The 25372-nt window shown below is 47.5% G+C and overlaps 1 protein-coding gene across 1 annotated transcript in view; it reads left to right on the top strand.

Annotated features, from left to right (window-relative positions):
• The first annotated feature begins 281 nt into the window (after positions 1–281).
• LOC108546377 (toll-like receptor Tollo) overlaps positions 282–25372 on the top strand; it is a 119343-nt gene continuing 94252 nt past the window's right edge. The window contains exon 1 of the mRNA XM_017898427.1: positions 282–386. Within this exon, the coding sequence (XP_017753916.1) occupies positions 314–386 (73 nt within the window). The 5' untranslated portion in view covers positions 282–313. The remainder of the gene's footprint in view (positions 387–25372) is intronic.

Below are 25372 nucleotides of genomic sequence, written 5' to 3'. Positions count from 1 at the left end.
GATGAATATCGTGCGCAAAGGCGCGCGAACGTTTAATCTCGGCGCAGTTGGGCGAAAGTAGACGATGCTTGACGATCTCCCGTCGAGTGTTTCTGCTCGGAGCGGCACCGTGACTGACGTTCGACTGGCTCGTTGAATCGATCCGGCATACCCGGACGGGTTAGCACGCTATTGTCGTGTAGCAATCATGCCGATCGAACTGGCCAATCGTTACTAGAGCGGAGACGGCGATGGCTCGTCGTGCTGCCGGTCCGGGGACGATTGATCTTGGTGCTCGCGCGTGCTAGTGACTTGCCAGTGTCAAAGTGGAATTATGCTCGTGCACATCGCGATGTCTCTGCGACGCGCCGCAAGCTTTTCGCCCTCTACCCTGTCCACGTCTATGGGTAAGTGCGCTTCACTTCCAATCTAACCTTTTTCTTCCAATTTAGGACTCGAGCTTAACACTGAACCCATCGCGAGAGTTAAACGATAGATAGATGTAGATTGAAACTTCAACAATAAGCTAACTTTGAATTTTTTCATAATTTTAAATCGTGGTCGATTCGTGAAAGAGGATTGTTCGAATTTTTCGTCGCGTAGCGAATATTTTTAATCTCACGCGTATCTGCTGACCCGAGCACGAGACGTTTTATCATTAACACCATTTACATTTGTGCGGATATTTCTGGCGCTTCGTGGAAGCCATGTTCAATTTTCTCTGGCAATATTTCGTGGATAATTTCGAACACGTCTCGCGAAGGTAAACAGACGCGACGTGTTAAAAAGAAGCAGGCTATAACGCGAAAACATAGTCGGATGGGGTTATATGTTTAGATGAACTTCCTTTATTGTTTTCGTGTACGGAATCCATCCCTGGTGCAGTCTCCGCGTGCTACGGGATTGGCTGTATACCGCAGGGTCTCGATTATTTAGAGCTTCCTCGTTTATACATAACCTTCCGATTCCTTTCTGCCTCAACAAAGTCTCCTCTTCAGATGTTCATTGTAGCGGTAACGGTGAAAAACCGGCGCTGTAAAATATTCGATTAACTCGGTTAATCAAGGTCTTACCGACTTTAATTGATGCCAAGTTTTACACGATGCTCCCGGGGCGCCACGATAGAATTTTCATTACGGTACACCGTGCCGTTTAATTCGTGTAATATATCGCGTTTGAACGCTCTGTACTCGAAGCTTTCCCGTCGTAAAGAGAAACTTTCCGCTTCTCGGTAACGTGGAAAAAAAGTTCCAGTCTAAATCGGGCTACGGAATTGTTTCATTTCAACCATTCCTGCATTTTGTTAGGTTATTTTAAATAACAATGATTATTCCCGGGCTTTCGAGATTCGAGTTGAAGTATCGGGACGAGTGGCGATTGAAAATCTGCTCTCGAGTGCAAAGGGTTAATTAAAATCCTTAATCGTCGAATATACCTAGTTCCCGACGTCGTTCAAAATTTTTCAGTCCGATGATACTCGTTCTATTTCGATATTCCGAACGACTGCGACACTCGTAGCCATAATCATGGCCGCTGCGCGAAAACAAAGCGACCGGTCGACGAACGGCGACGGGTCTGCGTGATAATAAACACTCGTGCTACGACCTTACGAGAAACGGGTAACAAACCTCGACGACTCACGTGGACTAACGGAAAATCACGGATGTTTGACTCCTCGAGGTACACCAACAGCACCGCTGTGTATTAATTCTGTCCTCGAAGGGTACCGCGTGCTGTGTGTCGAAAAATCGGAAGATCGGACGTTAATAAACACCGGTGTCGCGACTTTGCGAGAAACGAGTGACGAGTTTCGACGACACCGCGTGGAGCAAATGAAAATCGAGGAAGCTGGACTCGTCATTGTACTCTAACAACACGACTGTGTCGCGCTAATTCTATCCGAAAGGGTATCACGTCGGATATCAAAAGATCGGGAGATCGGACGCGTCCCGTGGTATCGCGCGACGCGTTCTCGAACACGGTTACGCCTATGGTCGAGTGATTCTCCTCTGTTTTCTCGACGTATTTTGCTTTGATGGAGTTTAATCCGTTTATATCCGCGAGGTCGAAGCCTGGCTACCGAAAAGGGAACCGGCTGGAAATTTTCAATCAACGGATCGCCCGTCCATTTGCCGGATAACTTGTTTTCCCTTTGTTTGCGAATTCGAGCCCGAATTTCTCGCGCTCCCGCCAGGCGGAATAAGGCCAAAATCTCTTTGGGTTTGCTTGTTTTTCCATCACCAGTGTTTTTTTCTCTCCAACCACTGCGGCTAAGTGCGTTTGACGAGGCATCGGGAGAGAAATGTGAATCGCGTCAAAAACGTTCCTCTCGTCGATTTTCCATCGTATTTTTGGAGTGGGGGGAACAAAAAAAGGGGGAGGGGAAAAAGGCAAACGAGGAAGAAATAAAACACTCAACTGGAACAGTCTACCTTTCGACTCGATTCGAACGTCGAAACCGTTTAGCCGGCTATGGAATGTATCGACGAAAATGGCGCCGGTGCGTGTACTACCGGCATGGAAAATTCAGACACGGAGGATCTTAAATACTTTGAGAGAGAGAGGGACGAGAGGGAACACAATCGAGCGGGTCTCAAAGGAGTACGGCTCGTATCCCGTGCAACATCCGAGGATATTCACGGGGAAAGTACGCTCATGCATCAAAGTGTCGGAAATTGTTTTACATTTTACTCGTTCACGGATCACACGAGCCGTTCAGTCGGTCGAGAGCACGTAATCACACTTCGCACGCGTGACAAACGCTATTTGTCTTCAAACTTTCTCGCCCTCTCTGCGAGTGCATGGGAATGGGCCAACTTCTTTCACGCTCCTCCTCGCCCCCATTTGACACTCGTTTCGATTCCGTGCACGTGAAATGTACAGAAATTCACTCGTCATTGTTCAACACGATTATCATTATCCCTGTTATTCGTAAATTATCGGTAGATATTAAAAAATGAACGTAGAGTAGACTTTATGTATCCATCATTCAACGCTTTGTTCGTTGCTCTCGAGTATGGTCGTGTTCCAATGTAAGACCAGTTTGCTAGTATTCGTGTTGTTATATTATTAAATATACGTAATACAAATAAAACGCGTTACAGATTCTCCGTCCATAAAAATCGAGCGTGGAACCGGATCTGTGGTCGATTAATCCGATGATGTGAAAAAATAAACAATCAACGTGGAATATTTATTATTTACATTCAAGCTTCGTGTATAATATTACCAACATATCGTGAATATTAACATACAAAATAATTATTTTTATCGAGCGATTACTCGAGTCAGTGACAGGTGGAGATAATTAATTCCACGTTTTGGTGAAAAGAATATTTCATATTTAAAATAAATTTCTGCCCTTTGTTTCGCGATGTTCGTCGATTTAACGTACGAAAGGCTCATTGGCAGCTCTTCATTGTCCCGTGTCGGATACTCGCGACAGAAGAATGGAGATCGGTATGCGATTAAAGCTGATCCGGAAAAGAGGGAGGCTAGTCGAATCGTAAGCTGGAAATTACACAGGCTCACGGGAATTCGTAGAAACGATAGCAATTAGCAGAGGAAGCGAGCGCGTTGCGGCAATCTATCAGCGACACCCTCGTCAAATTTACAAAACGAATTACCCGATAGCTGAAAATCCTTGAAGTAATTAATTGTCGCGGATTACATCGTTAAATGATACCGGACCGGGCACAAACGAATCGGCGCAGCACGAAAATTGGCCGGCTCGAATTCCGCGAACAACAGAGAGAGGATTCGCTTATTTTATCGAATTCGATTGCGGACTCGAGATAACGCTGGAATATTTCGCGGAGATTTCGCGGCGGAAACGAAACAGCTAATTAAATTCTTTCAGAGAAGCCTGAATTTCGCTCCGACCCGGGCAAATGATTCATAAACAAACGGAGCGTGGATCGTCGAAGCCGACGAGCGTGAAGTTCGACGAGGCGGGCATAGCTCGGGAAAACAATTGGAAAATTACCCAACGGTCTAGCGCTTTTGGGTCCCTGTGAGCCGTCGCGACGCACGCTCCTTCTTTTAATTGGTACCAATAGACGCGATACGAGAACAGGTTATAGAAAGCAGTTCCTCTTTCAGCGAATAATGGCAAATGATTCATAAACAAACGGAGCGTGGATCGTCGAAGCCGACGAGCGTGAAGTTCGACGAGGCGGGCATAGCTCGGGAAAACAATGGAAAAATTACCCAACGGTCTAGCGCTTTTGGGTCCCTGTGAGCCGTCGCGACGCACGCTCCTTCTTTTAATTGGTACCAATAGACGCGATACGAGAACAGGTTATAGAAAGCAGTTCCTCTTTCAGCGAATAATTAGTCGTTCTATGCGTTCGATTGCGAGCCGATATTTATTTCGTCCGGGGCTGCGAAGATTGAGCTTCGTTGTCGAAAATAGTCGAAAGCAAATAGCGTCGATGGCTGCCGCCATTTCGCGGAAAATATCGTGGCAAACTGTTTCTCTTTGAAGGAAATTTACTGTTTAAAGTGGACCAAGTATTCGAGATATTTCCTTCTTTGCGGAGATAGCTCCCGAAAGCAACGGAAACAAAGTTGCATCAGCGACGTGGAAGTGGAGGCTTCGCGAAATCTCGCGGAAAATAACAAAGAACCGGAAATTCTGGGGATACAAAAGATGTTTCGGAGCTAACTGGCGCGAAGTGGCGATTAATTAAACTAATTGCCGTTATCGGTGGAAGAAACGTGACGTTTCGATTGCGGTCGGTGACGCGATATTTGTCGGCCACTCGAAAACGCGGCGCACTTTTGGTACGCGGCCAAAGAAGCATCCTGGGTCGCAAGACGTCCAGCACCGCGATGCATTACCGTATAATTTATCCACGGACAGCGAAGATTTACGTACGTCGCGTCCTGCATTGCGAAATATGAGTTCGCATCGTGCACTTCCTGCTGTTGTTCCGTCGAAGTGCAACGAGCCAGGATTAATATTGACAGTCGACGATACCCTGTCCGAAACAAAGAGACGAGACGCAGAGGTGTGTCAAAGGGAGTTGCCCGGCTCGAGAGACGTCGTTTCCGACGAACGTTAACGACGGAAGCTCTGATAATTTTTTCCGCTACCAGGGGAACGCCTGTGTGGCGGAGGGGCCTGGTCAAGAGGATTCCTGAGATGCTCGCGCAGGCTGGAACTCGGAAGCAGCGCCTTTAATGACATTCTTTGGCATACGAAACGGTTCCGGGGAATTACCGAAGCGAAACGCCTGTCAGCCGACTGATCTCCTCCCATGGAACAAGGGCGAACGCGATGGTAATTGCTAGAGATCGTTGTAAACGGCGCTGCAAGGGTTTCTCCGTGCATTCCGCCACGACCACAAGCATTACCGTCCCGCCTGAATCTGAGCTCGCGAGGGTGAAATTTACGCGCGTACCACCCTTCCTTCCGTTCCTCGTCGTATGCAAATAACAGTGACACCTCGTCGTGCGTGGTGGTCGGTTTTTACAGGGAACGGAGGAGGCGTCCGACGACGAGGTAACCCGTGGTTAATTAAACGAAAGGGAATCTCGAAGTCGCGCTTCGAACGCTCACGGGGCGACATCGATTGCGGTAATTATCTGTTGAATATGCAAAGAAAACGTGGCAGAATGTAGCGGCACGGGTGACACAGTTTCGCGCGATCGGCATGCGCGGCGACAAACAATATCGAAGCGACAGGAATTCCCGACTTTCAACGAGCCATTGTTCCCCGCACTATATGAAATTAATTACTCAACTCCTAACGAATATAAGTTACGCTTTAACAAAGCGATCTTGACGAGCTCGTTAGAGTATCGCGCGCAGTTTCAAATTAACGACCGTCCCTGATTGCCTGTAGCTCTTCGGCTCATTGTTCAATTATTAACAGTTCGCGTATTGTTCGCGAAACGTTTAACGGTGCGCGAGCATCGCCGGTTCCTCGAGCACCGGCGGGACCCTCTTTGGCTCACGGCGCCAGGCCTCTCGAGCCGGCCCTGGCTCCTTCGTCTCCGATTCTTCTACTTTCGATTCAAAGCCACCTGAATTTTACAGCCATCTTTTCCACGCTCTGCCGCAATTTCCGGCCAATCTTTTAGCCAAGCTTTGATAGAATTTTTTATGTACATTTTCAGACACACCTTCGCGCATTTGGTATGGGCTTTTATTTTAGCGAGCGCGTTGACCACCGATCTCGGACTGTGTACTTTATCGTGTTTTTCTTTATTTAAAATTATCGGTATATGATCCTGTTTGTTGATACGCGTTGGAAAATGTTTTTCTTTTATCTGCGTTTTATTTTATTACGTAACAGTTACGCAACATTTTACGCTTTTCGAAGTTTGTAACGTTGTAACCTGAAATTTTGCTGGGCATTCCTCCGTGAAGAAATTCGTACAAATATTATTTCGTTGTAAACACGGTACACCAATTTTAACGCAGTAATGTGGTTTGAGTTAAAAGCGTGTTATATGTCCGGTTCTAGGTGAAAGAACGGAGACCAAACACCTGGTCATCAATGTGTTAACGTTGAATTTATCATGGAGTGAATGATTGTCTTTGAAACTTGACGTTATCGCCTTAGTCGCTAATCTTGGCAATTTTTCTTCCAATATGCATACGTGAAATCCATCTTTTAATACTACAGAGTAGTGCTCTTTTCATTCACCGGTTATTTGACCGCGGTAGATTTAGTGATAATATGACAGTGGTTTTATAGTTAGAATTATTTAAAATTAATCTGTATCTTTGAATGGTTTTTACTGTTTCAAGTCGATCATTTCAGAGCGTGATCTATAAGTGTATTAACAAGAGGATGATAGATGTCACGCATATGTTTGCACGCGTACATGTATATTACATTGTATCATCCGATCTCTCGATATTAAGACGTGATTTACAGCCACTCTTAACACGTTTGATAAAATATCAGATAGATCTTCGATGGATCTTTGAGAGAAATTTGGCAGGATTTTTCGTCGGCCCTCTGATAGAATTTTATACACATTTCTGGGTAGATCCCAGATAAAATTTTAGGCGGATTTTTAGATTGACCTCTGATGGAATTTTAGGTAGATTGTTAGCCGGGTCTCTGGCAGAATTTTAGGGAGGATTTTAGGTAAATCTCTGATAGAGAATTCGAATCCAGCTTAAATATTCATATCTCTGCGAAGCTGCCTGTGAAGTTAGGATCTCGGGGAATTCTTGCGAGAGTCTGAACAGGTTCGAAATGAAAAGTAGTGGATGCCATTGGAGCAATTCAATTTGGAAGTTATCGAGTCACCTCGGTCGAATTCGATGTAGATCTCCAATCTAGCATTTGGATTTCCTTCAACTAAGTATTGAAAATTTCTTCCCTTATGCATCCCCGAGCTTGAAAGGAGTCTAAAGAAAACGTGGATAATTAAACAGGATAAGTAGAGCGAATTATATCAAGAACCATCGTATCGTTTCGATTAAAACCCGTGGATCTTGAAACTGACGAAGATTTCTAAAGAAGCGCGTAAATTAAACGCAGCAAAGTAAAACGAACTTAGCCCTCGAATGGAAAATTCTAATTTCCCGCCAAAACTTGTTTCCGTCCATCCCGGTAAATTCTCGAAGAAGTTTGAAAGGGTTTCAAATAAAATATATTAACCGATCCCGGAAATCATCGAACTTCTTTGGAAATCGGATGAAATTCGACGGAAACTTTCAACCGCGATCTGGGATCTACTTGGACGTAAAAATCGGGGAAATCTGGAACGCGAAATACGTAGCCAAGCGGACGGTTCCCAAAGTCTAAATGGGTTCAAAATGAAACGCAGCGGATGTAACTGGAGCGATACATCGTGGAAGTCATCGAATCGTTGCCGGTTGAAAGCGAGTCAAATTCTACGCGGAACTCCGCTGGAGAACTCGAATTTCCCTGGGAAACTTATCCATTCGCGACGCAGCGAATCGCGGCGAATTGTTCCGGCGGTCTGAAAGGGTTCGGAAGGAGACGTGGTGGATGTAATTCGAGCAATCCATCCCGGAAGTCATCGAATCGTCCGGATTGGCACGACAACGCGACGGCAGAACTGCGTCTGACACCTGCAAGGCAAATTAATTCGCGACAGCTGTCTCGGTCGTCAGAGACCGATTAAGTGGTGGGTGGAGCTGAGCGGTCGTGTAACAAATTAGGTCTGGTCCGGCTGGCTTGGTACATCGGGACGGCTCGCGGAAATAGCGATCGCGGCTCGTCGAAGCCGAGCTTCAGCGGTGACCAGATAACCTGACCGCTCCCGCCGATAAGCGAGTACTCGTCGCGGCTTCATTATCGCGCGACAATGGGGTCAGATCGCCGCGATTCCTGCCCGAAACGACTCCACGATCCATCCACCCGCTCTCGATAAAGCGGCCACGGATTTTTATAATCGCTCTACGCCAATGTTATCTGGCATCGTTCGCTTCCGCCATGCCGATAATGGGTGGGATGAATGTTGTGGCCAATCTAGTTATCGAGGCATAATTCTTCGCGTCTTCCTTTTTCCCTTTTTTTCTAATCGTCTCGATAAAAATAGCCTCGTAATTTTCCTCGATAGCATTCAACGCTCAACCTGCCGACCAGTTTATGTACGCGTACAGTCGTTCCTGCACCAGACGATCGGTTTCGAAATCGAAGCTAGATTTTTCAACGATTCAGCGTGGCTAGTAGACAATTCAACCATTGTAATTACAAAGAATCGTAATCATTTTTAGGCAATAACGGGGAAATATTTTTATTCCAATTTTGTAAAAGAACAGGAAATTTTATCAACGATTCGGCGTAGATATTAATAGTCAATATAGCGCGTGTAAATATAAAGAAACGTAATCATTTTTTGGCAATAACGAGGAAATATTTTTATTCCAATTTTAAACAGGAGCAGGAAATTTTGTTAACGATTCAGCGTAGATATTAATAGTCAATATAGCGCGTGTAAATATAAAGAAACGTAATCATTTTTAAGCATTGAGGAGGAAATATTTTTATTCCAAAATTAAATATAGGTAACTATGAATATTTTATTTTTGTAATTTACAAGTATCGCTATTCTAATTTTCTTGTACCCAGATTTATGAAAGGGTAGAAAATTTTCAATCTGTCATAGTAAATTAAGTTAGGCTACACGCGAATCCAGGAAGAAATACCAAAGGAATCGAAATAGTGAAAGTACAATAATTACACCTCGCGAAATAGTATCAGACCTATTCTGACAAAATGGAATACGCGGTTTCGACTTCTAAGTCCTTTCCACTCGTCCACCTGTAAAAGTACCATTTTCTCGCATGGTTCGAAGCAACGGGAAACGTGGACGACAAGTAATAAAAGTAGCAAAGTGGAATTTTCAATGAAAATGTAAAGAACGGCCATTTGTTCGACCGCATCGGAATTAAGCGGCGCAGCCGTTAAACGCGATCGGCAAACCGAGCAAAGTACACGGGATAAAATTAGAAAGCGTAAAGAATTAGGTTAGAATTGTTTTAATTAAAGCTAAATCCGCAGATAGCGGAGCGTTGCGAAACGGTTAGCCGAACGTTTATCAAGCTGGCATTAAGTGTTTGATCCATACTTCATCCGGCAATCGCGCAAATATTGACGTATCATGAGAAGCGCTCAAACGAATCATTGCAGCGGCCGAAACAATTTGGAACGCAACAATATTTATTTTACCACGGCAAATACAACGCGGAAGCTGGACTTATATTCCGGCCCAATTCGTTGATCGATAATGAACAAACACGACCAGATATGTAACCCCGTTTCCCACCGCGATGCGTTTTCTTCTCTCCTTCGTTTTGCGTGCAGAAAATCGCGCAGGCCGCGGCTGCACGCGCGAAAATCGTCGTCGATGCGATGATTATTTCTGGAAAAGTACGCGAAGAATAAACGGTTGTACTGTGCTCGTCGTCCTACGTTGCCGGATTATTCCTGGCAAAACCACGGATGCGTCGGCCCATTGTGATTAAAAACCAATACACGTGAAACAATAATCAGGTCATTACGAGGAGCCATGATTGGGATTGTTTCGCGAGTCAATAGCTCTCATTCCGCAGTTTTGACTTTTCGAAAATTATTTCGACGCGAATGCCTATTAATTTCGGGAATGCAGTTGAGGAGAGAGAGAGAGAGGCTAGGAGAATGGACGCGAGCGAGCAACTGCTAAACAAGGCAAAGCCAACGAAAGTTGCCCGGGAAAATCAACGGACCAAAATTTTCCCATTCACGTTCGCCTCTGAAAGCGTTCATTTTTCCGGTACGATGATAAAATGAAAATTATATTCCGATAGATCGCAGCCATGTACTCTGTTTAAATACTGTCCAAACGCTCATGATTTCGCTCCCGTCTCTATATATCGGCGATGTCATATTCGAATAAGAACGTGATCCGCGAAATTCAATTTCGAGGAATTATCGAGCCTCAAAAAATCTACCAATGTAAACAATTTCAACGAATTGGGAAAAAATTAAAACATTATCGATTAAATCTATTTAAATTCTACAGACGATGATTGCTTCTGAAGTTAATAGCGAAAGCTTATACCGGAATTAAATTTTCGTGTAACGCAAATATGAACTCTCAAGTGCGATTTTAATCACAGAAACGCGTGAAAAAGACCCTCGTTAAAAAGAAATCAAAATGTATCATCGAATCTAAGGACTTAATTTCGTCGTTAATGACTATGCTGTCGATGCAACACCAAATTCGGAGAAAACAAATTAATTAAAAAGGAAAAATAATTTCACTGCAATTACTAATAAAGAATATATCTTTCGTTGAAAATCGCATATAACAAAATAACGAATAATGAATATGAAATAATTATACAAGCGACAAAAGAGAGAAAGATAGGCGATTAGTCCAGTTAAACGGAACTCATAGCAAATAGAAACGTCATAAGAGGATCGATTGCACTTTGTATTTCTTGAACAGAAATATTTCCAATTTCTCGTCAACGAATCCACGACTGAATCCGCCCATACGTCCCTGGATCCCTTCCGTTGTTTCGAGTGGTTTAACGTTACGTTAGAAATAGCTCGTGCGGTCGTGGTAGCGATGGGACGGAACCTCTCGCGAGGCCGAACAATCGTTCCACGGGAAATATTCATTATCCCCCGGGGTGCCGGCACGAGCTACGAACTTGGAACTTTCTTCATCTTGACGCTTCAATTTCGCGCTCCTTCGCGTAGAAATCTCGCGAGTGCGCTTCGTCCTGGGACCGGTGGAACTCGCGAACAAAATAATCTCCGGACGACGGGAATATATTCGCTGCCACGCGAACGGGCTCCGCTAATTAATTAGAAGCGTTGTGTGGGTTACTTCCAGCTAATTGGCGCGGCGATACGCGAGTTACGCTCGGAACAACATCGGCCATTAATTTCACGGAGGCACGCAGCAAGGGCGCGCCCCGGAAAAACCCATAACTTCTTTTTACCGACTATCCACCTTCTCGCGACCAGTTCCACGATCGGATAAAGCGATATTTCCGAATCGCAGTCGCGAGGATTAATAAGCAATCGCGTTCCTCGCTTCGTCCGGGGACCACCCAACTCGTCTCGCGGCCCTGGTGCTCCTTTTTGCCTCTTCTTTCCGCCTGCTTCCGCAAAATATCCTGATAAAACGCCATTCGCGGAGATAAGCGGGTGAACCGGTGCCGTGGAAATTTTCTGGAACGTCGCGTCCCGACGTTCGCGTTTCATCGTCGATTGGTCTCTCATCGACGACGCCGGCGCGCTCGTCATTCCGCTCCGCGTCTCGCAGTCCTTCCGCCTCTACTCGCGTTCCTTGTTTTTATTTATACACTCGCTGTTCTCGTTCGGCTGCTTTTTTTTTACAACCACTCCACGCGAGCAACGACGTCGCGCGACTTTCGGTTACGTCCCGACAAATTCCGCCGACTACTGCGAGGGTTCGCGTTTATTTCCTCTTTACGCCTTTTCCTCGATACGTTTCCCACGATTCGAAGATTTTCGTCGACTGCGCTTGGCGAACGATGAGTAGATTAATTTAATTTAATCGAGTGCACGCGAATTTTCGTAATGGCTGTCTTTGTACGCTTACTCGAAAGACGTGGGTAACGCGTGACAAAGGGTACAAGTGGCTTCTTCCGAGCCTGAGACAGTACATCTACCCCGTCGGTAATGAAGATTCCGAGGCACGAATTGGAAAATCGTCACCGCGTGGAATTACCAATTTTTCGAATTACGTAGACAACGAACCCCTCTCACGAGGACCTTACGATCGTCTCCCCTCGTGGGATCGATGATCCGGTTGGATCGTGGATCTTTAAACCGCGTGCCATATTGGCCGTAATGGAGGGAGGGAAACGCGGAATGGTCGGGGAACGAGGACTCCATCAATCCGCTTCGCGGTTTGATTGAGTGCCAACGGAGACCTGTCAGCGGGGACTAGCATAATATCTCGCGTGTGATAATCGAGTCTCGAATTCGGGAGAATGGTGGACGAGGATTACAGATGATCGGGTCTCCGAATTACAGAACCGGGAGCTCTCGGCTCTCCAGCGGTAGACAGTTCTCTCGTGTATGGGGAATGATTTCCATCGTGTCCCAGCACGTATGCCGTCTCTTAACGCTTTGATGGACGGCCTGTTGAAGGAAATACAATGTGCCACGTGCGCCGAAATTCCTGTCGGGCTGAAGCATCCTTTACAGCCGAGGCATCAGTGTCCAGGACATGATTGAAACGTGAGTCGTCTGAAACGGCGCTGATGCGATGCGTGGATTTATTGAAAAATATCGATCACCTACTGCGAAAAGGTGGTACGAAGACGCTTTCGTCGTGAAACCTACGAAAATGTACCGTAATGACGAACGAGCACCAGCAAGGGGGAATAGAGCCAGAGCCTGTAGCCGAATGGCATTTTCCGCTCAAGTGCCGTTCCAAATTCCCCCGTTCATGGATATCGAAATGATCCGACAGACCATACATCGGCTCATCCAGTTCCGAACAAGGATAACTCTCGGAATCTTGGAGAATTTCCGATGCCGAGCACTTGCAACGATAGGCGGCATTCGTGGCCAGCCAGCCGGGCAGATTCGCAGGGAACCGAAATGGCGAAACGAGTTAAGCAAAGTACCTTCTGTACACGTTCCTTTGCAAACGCTGGCTTTTCGGAGAGTCAGCTTCCATCCAACGTAACTGCCTTTCTAGCAGGTTACCTCATACGCCGTTTGATTAACACCATGGAGAGTGTGTGGACGGCGCGGTTTCGGCATGCTGCACGTGACACTGCGGGCCTACCATCCATTATTCTGTCCTCTCTTCGCGCGCCGCGGACCTCGCATTCTCTTCCCCGGCTTAAACTGATTTTCACCGGTACTCCCGTCGCCGCTTCTCTTTCTTCCTTTCAACGTGCTCCCGTGTCCCGTTTATAATGGCCGGTACTAATCGAGACAGCCAACCCATCGCCGCTTTAACTGTCAGTTTTCGCCACTCCGGGCCCCACGGTTTCATTCGCTAAAACGTCTCCCCGATTACTAAGGCCGTCCTTTGTCACCAACTTTCAACCGCCGAATAGCGTAATTAATATTTGAGAACGGCATTCCGCAAATAGAGGAGTAATTTAACGAGGAACATTCCGTCTAATGGCTTTCCTCCGGGTCTACAGGTTTCCCGAGGTTTCCGACGTCGATCGTCGCGCTTTGTACATAATTTTCTTAATTTTTTCGGGGAAAGACAGGGACGGCTGTTTGTTTGCCCTTTGCTGTCGGGTGTTCGGCAGCCTTCGTACAGCTTTACACGCGAATCGAATTTCTGCGTGATCCTTTTTCAACGACTCCCTTTTACACCCGTGAGCTTTCAGCGCGCGGAAAGAGCCTCGGGTGTGTTTCGTTTTATTTCCCTGCCGTAAGGGGGTAAAGAATTTCACCATTATCTTAGTACGAGACGCGCGACTGTAGAAAATTTTCGATGCTCCGCGAGGTGTGCGTATATTTTTCATTCTCCGTTGTCCCGTGGCTCGCGGAACAAGCTTGCAGGGAGCCGGCGCGAAATAATTAATTCGACAGAGCTTCGCGTTCGCCGTGAAGACCACGGGACAATGCCAGCGGCTCTTTCAAATGATTTTTTCAAAAGGTTCGAGCGAAATAACGAACCGCTATCTTTGAATTCTTCGCGTCCTTTGACGAATGGCTCATTTACCGGCTTGCAAAAGAAATTAAGCGAGCTAACGATGTTATCATAAATCCGCTCATTCACCGTTTTCCACCAACTCCCTCTCGCGCGGCAGCTGAAAGCGCGTCTGTGCGCGCGTAAAATTTTAATTAAGTACGAAATAAAGACGAGATTCTAATAATCTTTCCGGAAGTTATTGTAACCATTCGCCGCGACCGAGTTATCCGCTTAACGCGTTCTATCGCCCCCGGGTGCCTTCGTCCAAGTGACTAGCAGAGGAAAATGGAAAAATAGGAGCGGCGCATTGTCCGACGCGGAACGTTCCTAATCTACTTACGCTTCGAATATGCGTTGGCAACCGGGAATACTATTTATTAGTCCCCGGGTGTAATCTGCCTGCCTCTCGTCAGACGTTTATTCAGCGAAAGCCGAGGGGCGTGGTTACGCAAACAGAATGCATTTAGACATTTCCGACGATCGTAAAGCTGCGAAATCCGTCTTTCCCGCCGTTCCCTTTTTCATTATCCGCGTTCCTTCTTCCCTCCTTCCAGCCACCCTTCCGCCTCATCGTCTTTGTCCGCTTCCCGTGCTGCCTGCGCCGGTTCCTCCTCGGAATTTATATATACGAAGCTAATGAAGCAGCCTCGTCGCGAGACGCGAGCGGAGAAAAAGTGAAGCGGCTCGGTGATCTCGAGAAATAACGAAGTACCTCGCGGAGTGCCACGAGAGAGTAAACGCGCCTTGGCGGCAGTTTTTTGATTTTGATGGATCGCGCTCAGCTCGCCACGATCTTCCGGCCTGCGATCCTTCCGTCCCTACGACCACACCGACGCTGCCCTCTTCGTCCTGTTCCCCCTGTCTGGCGTTAGCGCGAGGCAAATGTCCGCGATGACAATGATGGACGCGAAATCGTTAAGCAGCGCGGTCGGTCCAGGCGCATTCGAGCAGGGTCGCGGTCTAACACCGGTGAATTTTTTCTCCCAGGGGAACCGATGGTAAGTCTGGCGCTAAACGAGATTGATCGCGATTATCGCGATGGAAAATCGGCGATCTAATTAATGTCAAACGGCGGACCTGCGCCGAGCAGATTTCAAAACAGTTTCCAGCGTGACGCAACGCTGATGTCGCTTTAATTAATTGCCTCGAATGCAGCGCGTGATTGTGCACGACGACTTCGAGTTGGAGTAGTGAACGTTAGGTTTGACTCGATTTCGCGTGACTCGAAGAACAGTGACACGTGGATCGGCCATTTTGCTGGATCTTTTTGTCGTATACCTTCCCTCTTGTCGGGATGATTTTCTCGTGCCGAGGATCGCGTCGTTAAAACATTCTCAATGCTACGAGTGCGAGGTATCGAGGGGTGAGGCTAGTCCCTGTCAAGTTTGCTCTTAACGATTGTCTGGATCGTAGACAGATTTGAGAAACGCGTCTGTTGTAGCGAGGATATTCAAGACGATGTTGCTACGAATTACGGATACGCGAGTAACTTGTCAGAATATAGGTGAAATTTTTGGGATGCGTTGTATGTGTCTGTAAGCTGTCACAGAAGGGAACAGAAGAACAGTCGTGTAAAAGTCCTTGCAATTATTAGTCACAGTAATACTTTACTCCTAATTTCACTTGACCATATCACATCTCGTAATAAATTAATTTTAAAACTCAACACTCGTTTCTCTGCTAATCCCTGTCATTTAATCCATGACACTCCAAAATAATTACCATTGAAGCATCCCTCCTTTGACGCCCAATTGCTGGAGACTCGTGAGTGAACACCACGCTACTATTACACATTTAAAGGATCAATATCCAAAGACTCAGCCAGGCCCTTCACCGGACCACCTAACAATAAATCTAGATCGTCTGAAAAGCAGTCTAATTTAAACCCAGAGACGCTGGTTTCACGAATGCACTCTTACGCGAGTACAAGTTCAGCGTAACTTCTCGCAACGATTCGTCGTCCGGATCTCCGCGACTGATAGGAAACGTCCCAAAAGGACCAGCATTCCGATAGCGAGGTGATCTACGTTGCCTCGGGACCCAGGCTTGATTCATCGGCGACCCGTGCGAGTAGCCTAACCGTTACCACTCTGTGCTCGTTACGAGCGAGTCTCACGATCGCGGCAATACTGGCGTAGTTAAGAACCGTGACCACGGAGCGTCCGAATGCACGTAGCTTCGTGACCCACGCGATGCAGAGCGGCAGCCGTCGGCGTCGCGGAGCGGCGCGTCGTGAGCCACGCAAGCGTGCGACCTGGCCGCTATCGGCCACCTTTGACCCCGCTGGAACGTGCTAACGAATACGCCAGACAGAACGAGACGGGTGTGTGGCGAACGTAGAGGGCACGGTGGTGTGTCTGTGTCGGAACAGCTGTTTCCGCGCGATACGCTTTCACGCATCACGTGGAGCCTGGCGCTATCTATCGGATATTCTTTCGTTGTCACGAATTTTCACCTGCCGCTATCTGTCTGCCGTGTCATCCCTTTCAGTCATCGCGCGCTCTGTGTGCTCGGGCTGGCGCTGGCGCGAGAGCGCATGGACACGGAATATCGTCTGGAATACAAAAACTTCTCATTCGATTTGACACGGGTCCGGTGGCCTCTGCTTGGCACGGGGGGGAAAAAAAAATAGAAAAAAGAAGGAGAGAAGGTAGGGTAAGAGAGAGAGAGGGAAATGGGGGACGAGAGGGTGAGAGCAGGCCGGTATTGTTGCTGATGCGCCGGTATCGCGAAAATTACCCCTCGGCCGAATCGTAAATAGAGAAACGCGAACAATGGAAAGGGGGCCAGCGAGGAATATCAATAACGGGTGAAAAATAGACACCCCGGTTTCGCCCGTTGGCCCCGGCGAGAAGGAACAAAAAGCTAGGGGGCTCATTGGCACGAGCGGAATGCGAGAGTTATATCGTTTGGCGGCAGCCGGTAACGCGCGGCTTTTCAACCGCCACGCGCTCATACACGCGCGGTCGCGCGTGTGTACACACTTCCGTATTGCCGCGGAAACCCGCTGGGAATGACCAACACGTTACAAAGGGTAATATTATAATGAAGGTTATATTCAGCGGAGAATTCGCTTTTATAGATCCACCGGTCTGCAGCGAGTCTTTAAACCCGCCGCGGCCGTGATCAAAGAACGAGCGGGGCTGGCCGTGCAAATTGCTGCGAGATAGATCGATAACACGCGTACCTGAACTCTTCCTTTCGTCGAGTTACACCGGGCTCGGAAACTGAGGGCGGGTCGCCAAGTTGCCAACTTCCGGAGGAGAGCATCGCTCCGCAGCATTGACAAATTAAACTCGAAGTAACTTCGGATTTATCCGCATACCTTCGCGTTACCTTCCATCCCCGCCGGATCCGCCAACCTTTCCCAGAGTACCGCGCACTTTTTAACCGTTTTTTACACGCTTTCAAATTTGCTCGTAATTTATGGTTCAACGCTGAGTTTGCCGCGAACGGCGGAGGGAACTTAAACGGGGATAGAACAAGCAGAGATGGTGAAGAATTTATTATACGTAGAGCCGAAGGAAAGTCGTTGAGTTAAATGATCAAAGAGATGAGGTTCGACGTAATATTTTATCGGAATCTCTGCTCGATACTGTACTTCGAATAATTAATATTTGTATTAATTATCTTATAGGTTATAAGATATCCGAGTGATTGTAATACCGTTTATCGAATCTCTTCAAACTTCACACACCTACGAAACATATATATATATTTCGTATATTCTATTGAAATTCTTCGTTAAAAATTCTCTCCATTAGAAATTTAACGATGTAGAATTTTCTTAACCCTCTATGGGCTCTAACTTTCAAGTTACGTGCTAATGTATGGGTATTTTATTAAACACTGCATTCATCGTTATCGTCTTGATCACCCCAGTTCGTGATTTTTCTTTCGATATATTTGTAATTATTTTTACAATACCTCTCGTGGTTCCATTTTTAAAAATTCTAATTCTTTTTCATTTACCCTATGGCCCCCTATGACCTTTTCTCCACAAGATGGCGTGGAAAATTATTTTGTCCATCTATTGCACGTTATCTTGGCACAGTAGTACAACCGTTGTGAATTCTTTATAATAAAATTGTAAAAATTGCTGAATTTATTGGTTGATATTTGTTGATTTTATGTTACATACGATTCTTGCAGTCAAGAAAAATATACATTCGGTCCATAGAGGGTTAAGTATTTTCGTAATTTTTGTAAATTCATCAAGGAGGAAATAAAAATGTATGAAAGGCAGTTTCCTTTTTCTAATACTTTCCTCATCGATAGATCATTTATCTGTTACCCACAGACTCCCTAAAACTGTACCTCGTAGACCATATTTCTCCCTGACTTTGACATATCTACCCCCAAGGCTTTAATACCGTAATAAAAAATAATGTATCCTTATTATTATCGTTGTTGCAACCAATTTCTTGTGCTACGCGACTAATATATTAATGATAGTACTATCTCCCTACTCACGATTTTGATTCGCTTCATGATTAATCGACTAATCGACTCTTCTCGCACCAACTATAAAAGCTCGTACGTCTATATATATGGGATGGGAATAAGTACAGCCCTGAAAGCATGTTAAGCGTGTTTGGGCTTAGAACGAGAGTGACCGCGTGCAAGAGGATCGAATGTAAGGGATGTTTATGACAGAGCCGAATGCGATAAACGAGTGGAAGTCTATGAATATGCCTGAGTGTTTAGGATACGTGATCGACCGATTGAGAAAGAGAACGTGGGTATAGACGAGGACAGAATGAATATTTTAAATAAGGGTACAAGGGCGCGGGCGAAACAGTCCTTTACTGTCTCCAAGAGTCTTTAGGAAGTTGCTAATAGCGTGTCAGTATGTAAGAAGTCAAAGTCGAACGTACCCATAGCGAATCCCTCTTGTTTCATAGCCGTCAATCTACGTGTAAGCTTTATCTTATTAACACTTTACCGACTGTTAGCGCTTCAATGGCATACGTACTGCCGCTCAGCCGCTGACTGTCCCTGGCTCCGGCTCTGTTTCGGTTTTGACTGTCACACGGGAGTATCTGTACGTTTCGTATGCTTAGATAAATTTGTAAAAGAAAACAGACACTAAGGACATGAAACAGTCCTTTACTTGATCTGGGACATTGCGATCCTAGGGCCGCAACAATGTGGGAGCTTACAAAGCAACGCAACTAACGCAACTGAGCAACGTACCATAAAGCCTAAAAATAGGCTATCGGTCGGTAAGCATAGGCGACCAAAAGCCTATTAACCCTCTGCACTCGGCGGTATTTTCGTTGCGGAAACATAGTAATTCGAAGACTTCCTGCCATAAAGTCGACCGTATTTTCAAAACGGTAACTAAGAAGTGCAGATTAATTGTAAGACATAGAATTATTTTAACCCGATATTCCACGCGTCGTTGGACAATTTTAAATTTGAGATATTAATTAACAATGATCCCTAGAATTTGATTAAATGGTGACTGAGAGTCGCCTCTCGAGCGCAAAGGTTAATAGGCCTCCGGTCGGTAAAGTGTTAAGAAGTAAAACATCGCTATTTTAGCCAATCCACACAACGCGATCTTATATATATATTAGAAATATAAATGGAACACGGGACACGATGTTTTTTGAAATAATTCTCCCATTTCTCACCCCGGATCCGCCCTCATGCCCTATCTCCGCGACCACCCCTTTTTCTCCCCGAGGAGGCAGGTTGATCGACGCCCCTAATGCGGCCGGCGAGTGGCTGATGCCGAAAAAAGCTCGATTCTCGTCGGATTAAGATCCCTTTCAGACGACAACAGCTCGCCGCTCGGGCCGGTCCTCGAAGCGGCGAGAAATGCGACGGACTTTATCACCCGCCGCATCTACCGTCGTTGCATCGACTTAACAGCGTTCCTCGCGGCTTTTTCGTAGCCAGGCGATCGCGTGCATTTTTCACCCCCGGCCTGGCTGCGTTCATGCATTTAAATTGGCCCGGGGGCTTTTATAAATCCCGGAATACCGTGAAACCGGACCCGTATCGCCGACGTGGAACAAACTCGCGCCAGAGATCCGGCACATCCGTCGTTCCGGCCCGCGGACGCGATTAAATCGTCCGCGGTGAAATTTTTACGAGCCTCGGCCGCCTGCTCGAGCACGCGATATCGCGGCCCAGGCCGTGTGTTTCGCGGACTATCGGCCGACTCGATTCGCCGAAGAAGCTCTGGAACCGAGCCAACGGGTCGCCGAGGCCGCGAGTTTTGGCTGACCTCGACGCGTCCGTCTCTCCAAGATGGATTTCCGTCCCCTCGGCACCTTTGGCCCCCGCGAAGTGGACCCCCTGTCGCGGACCGCTGCATTCCACGTCAGGAAGGTGCAAGCGTTCCGAACTCGCGCGAATTGTGACCGACGAAGGGGTCGAAGCGACTACTGGACTCGGATTTTTCGTTCGCAGGACGACACTTTAATATCGCGCTTTTCGTTTCTAATATTTTCCATATTTTAGCGTAGCTTTGGGAGAAAGGGGGTGGAAATAGGAAAAATAAGGGTTGACATCGCAGAGACCAGGTCTGTCGGGGAAAACGCCTGGAAACTCGCGGGGCCCTTGGCATATGAGCATATAGGGGCACGTTTGGAGAAAAGTTCGAAAAACGTGTTCGTAATGAGGGAAACAAAAGGGGGGTTGGGGATGAACAGATTATCGGGAGTCAGAGTTGCGAGAAGCTGAGGAGGACTGTTCAGAGTGTCTTGCGCATTAATTTATAGACTCGCCGTTTTTACACTTATTTCTTATTTTATTAATTATTATTGTGGGTGTACTCCCTACTTTGGAACCTTCTGTTTATCCTCCACGTTGTCAGGCTTCTCTCTTCCATCAGGTAGCGGCTAGGAAAATCAGAAGGGACAGAAAAGCAAGAGATGCTGAAATTCTCCAACGCTTATCGCTTTCTCATAATTGTTGAACTGAGGAGTTACCTTAATCTATGGGGATATTTTATTTAGTAAAAAGGCCCAACCCTTAGACTAGCCACTATTGGCAGGTCAGGAATTTGTACGGCAGTGTGTTCACTGAGGACTTGCGTGGAATCTCGAACCTCCATGATTTCCACCACCTCTGTGGTGGTGAGTGCATAAACGTTAGTCGCCCCGTTACTAATAAGCGATTTTCATTTTCCTAAGGACGATCATTGCCAATAATAATTTTCTCCGGCAATACTCTACGATCGAACGCGTTGTGTGAAACAGTTTCTCGGTGGAGAAAATAAAAAGAAAGGAAGACAAAGTTTGGTGAAATAAAAGGAAATAATTCCTAGTATCGCTACGCGTTTCATTTCGTGGCATTTCTCTTCTTGCTTGGCATTCACTCGATAATTCCCGTTGTTTATTTATGTATTCCTTTCTTTGCCTTTGTTCTCGAAATTTTAATTCCGCTTCGTTGTCACGGTACAGCTGCTTTTGATTGAATTAACGTTGACTTTCGACAGCGTAAAAAGGTAATTACGCGTTGTTGATTATTTTCGGACCGTGCTAATTATTATTATCTCTATATACCGCGCTTAGGTACATAGCCCAGGTCGATAATTCCGGTGTTAAACTGCGATAAACTCGTCGGTGCTGGAATGTTTGTAGAGGATGATTCGAAAATAACGCGCCGCGAGAAATTATCCTTGCGTTATCGGTGGGATCCATTCGTCAGGGGTCGAACTTGAGGGCACGGCCGGTTTCGCGCGACTCGCTAAATTTCGGGGAACGTAACGTGTTACTGGAATTTTGCGGTGTTTGCGGCGTTATTCCGAGCGATTTCGAGGGCAAGAGTGCGGCGTGCGCGTTGCGAATTTCATTTATTTGGTTGTTTTGCCATAGGTGGAGGCGGGGGGTCGAAATTTCTGCTGATTAACAGCGGGAAAACAGGTGTCTCTGTTAAATTAACTGACAAGTGGGCGATGTCAGTCGCAGCGGATACCTTTTAAATCGGATTAAAATGAAATTTCGCGCGTGCCCGCGCCCCCTGCCGTGCAATCTGGCCGCTCGCAATCGAGGTGTACTCGAATAATTTATCGTGAAGTCGGCTTGGTGTTGTTTGTCACAGCTTTACCAACGATCTTGTCCACGGTATGAAATAATGCCGTAAGGAGATTTCGATGCATAAACGCGTGCATACATTTCCCTTCGACCTCTGTAAATACTTTACAACTGGCGTAAACAAAGACGCGAAGGGAAAAAAGAAACAGGGGAAAAAAACAGAAAAAAAATATGAGAAATAGAATAATTCGAGTGCCGAGTGTACCCCAGTAAAGAAATTGCCGAATGTTTTCGAGCTGTGAGGATTTTGCGGGAAACAGAAAGTGTGACGTTCGTGTAAATTCGCCGCAAGCGGAAGATCGGGGCCCCGGAACCGCGAAATCACGCTTGCGATCCCGCGAGCAATTTGGCACGTGGCGGATACGCGGATTCCCCGACGACGAAATTTCGGTTAACTGCGTCAGTCGTGGAAAGTACCGCCGGCGGACAAAACGCCGTAATTAGAGCAGTAATTGCCCCGGCGAAAGGACGGAGAAAGAGAGCGTTACACCGGCGAGGAGAGAAGGTGGGCGAGATAGAGACGGGAAGAAGCGAAATCAGCCACGGTACCGGGGCAATCATGGTAATTACTCGCGAGCATGTTCATTACAGTGGCGCCCTGTACCTGGAGAAAAGGAGCGCCTAGGAGCGGCTAGGTTTCGTCCCGCCTCATTGCGTCTTGTACGCCATTTGTTCTCGTGCTCGTCCGACAAAACGAAGATCGAGGATTCACGGCGTCGTGGTGGCGAGGACGCGTGGTCGCAGACAAAGGCGTCGCACGTGCGTGCACGCGATCCCGCATACGTGGTGGTGATTTCGCTCGAGCAACGCGGGCCAAGGAGCGAGCGGGGCTGTAATTAGGCATTGTAACAACGCGTTAAATCGTCGTGGTCGGGGGGAAGAGGTTCAGCGAAATGTAGGACGCACGAGCGATGAGAGTTATCGATCAGCTCGGGAAGGTCTTCTATTCGAATGGATCCTTGATATAAATAGACCGAGCCTCTTCGTTCTCTTTTTCCTTCCCTTTTTGGTCACTGCATAAATTGATGGCAAAACGAGGCAAGCGTGTAACGGCAACGAGAGCGCGCTCGTCGTCGAATTACGAGGAAACTAGGTAATCCTCTGTTTCCCGTCGATGATGCGCGCCAAGTTGGCGTCTCCTTTCAAAAATTGATCACGAGATCACGTAGCCGGCCAGATTGCACGAAGGATTCAGCAGCGATACACGTGGCTCGTTCCACTTGGAACCATCACAATGCCTCTCGATTTCTCTAACGCGCGCGCGCGCGGGCTCCAGGGGTGGTAGGTGTACGCGCGCTGAAAAGAAGATTCCCCGTGGTGCACAGCGGAGCCGGGACCACAAAAGAACACCCCGATACGCCTTCGAATCGTTCCATTGATTCGATGTTTCGCGCCCGGGAAGTCGGGGCCGAGTCGAACCGGTTATTCCCGGGCTCGAAATGAAAAGCCAGTCGACCCCTGCCGCTCGCCCACCCCCTATCCACGAAGAAACACACAAACGGTAATTTTCCGTTAATAATCCAGAGACATTGGCGGCTGGCCCCTCGGGCGTTCGAGTGTTCCGAGTTCCACGGTTATACAAACTTGTCCCGGTGGTAGTAATTTCTCCGCGAGTCGAAACAGAGGTTCGCTCTCGCATCGCGCGGCGCAAGTGGTCGGGTTATTAGCCAGGCACCGTGCTGTAACGTTGGCCTCTGCCGGGAACAAGAAGATACGTCATAATAGACGATGTTAGTTTTTAATTACACATTAAACATTTGCACAGCCGTGGGGATTCGCGTCGCTCCCACGGACGCTCTCGATGCCTACGCTACGCGCTCTCCAAACGCGCCCACCTACCCCTTCCTGCACGCCTTCCGATTCCTCGCAATTTCCTCCCTTGTTTGCATCCTCCGGCACGGTTATCGCGTTCCTCGTATTTTTTCTCCCCCTGTCCGACGCTCTCCCGGGAGACCAACCCCCGTTCCGGACGCAGACTCGGCATCGGAAGCTCGCTCGTCGCACCCCCTATCGGGACCCTGGTTTCGGACAGGCAACGGTGGGTCACGCGGACTGTTTCGAAGTCGTGGAATTCATCGCGAACGCGGAACGAATGGAATCGACGAAGGTTCGATATGGAATTTCTAACGCGAGGATGACAGGTCTAAGTAAGGAACGGGACGCGCTGACGAAAGGAAGCAGGGAATCGGTCACGGAAACTTTTATTGGAAAAGTTCGCGGTGCCGCGTCGAATTATGCAGACGATGAGCCCTTCTTCGACGAGAGCCTCCTCGAGTGAAAGCGCGGGTGACCACTTCTGCGCCGAGGAGTTGGCCATTGATGGTCAAAAGCCTCCAGCATTCTTGCTGTCAAGCCTACAGACGCGGATACAGCTCGTGACGCGTGCAACGATACAGAGTAGGATGAAATTCGTGTTTAAGGTTAGGTTAGCGAGGAAATAGTCCGAACCAAGGGATCGCTCGATCGATCCAAGGGTGCGCAAAATGGAGGAGACGTCCTGCTCGGTTAACGGTGTTATCGACCGTGAATTCTCGCGATCCAAGCGCGGTCGAAATTCGAGGATGATCCGACAAGGCAGCTTTGGCCCGCAAGGTCGCCGTCGAGTCGTTTCCATCGGCGTCACGCTGCTAACGAGCAATTACAGCGTGTCCATGCTCGCGAAGGGCAATTGAATTTTGCACGCGGATCGATCGGATCGTGCAACAAGTTTTCAGCGAGCGGAGAATCGATCGAGCTGCTGATTCTGTACCCTTCTGGCGGCGTATCGACGAGAAAGCTCGGATTTGCAGCGGGGCATAAATCCGAGCTTAAACGACGCTCACCGCCATTTATAAAGCGGTTGCTCTGTCGCCTCGAAGTGGCTGCGCGTCGATTAATGGAATTCCTCCGCGACGTGGCGACCGTTCGTGCGAATAAATTCACGAAGGGTCGGCCAGGAGATCTCTCTGGGAGAAGCGGAGGACGCCCCATCCTCTTCGTCGCCGTTGCCACCCCGGCTGATCGTTAATGGGGCTTCGACGGAAATTGATTCGCCGAGCAACGGTGAATCCGACGTTTAGCGATGCGCGTCCTTCGATCCCTCGAACCGGTGGAATTATCGATACAATACGACCTGTCTCCGAGAGCCTGCTCGCGAAGGAGACTCTGCAACGCTCCGGAGATGCTGCAGAGATGCCGTGTCGCTAATCGAATCCTGCACGAAGGCAAAACTAACGCAG

This window comes from Eufriesea mexicana, unplaced genomic scaffold (assembly GCF_001483705.2).
Source record: "Eufriesea mexicana isolate 0111107269 unplaced genomic scaffold, ASM148370v2 scaffold630, whole genome shotgun sequence".
Classification (NCBI taxonomy): domain Eukaryota; kingdom Metazoa; phylum Arthropoda; class Insecta; order Hymenoptera; family Apidae; genus Eufriesea; species Eufriesea mexicana.
This window is presented reverse-complemented; position numbering and strand designations above follow the sequence as displayed.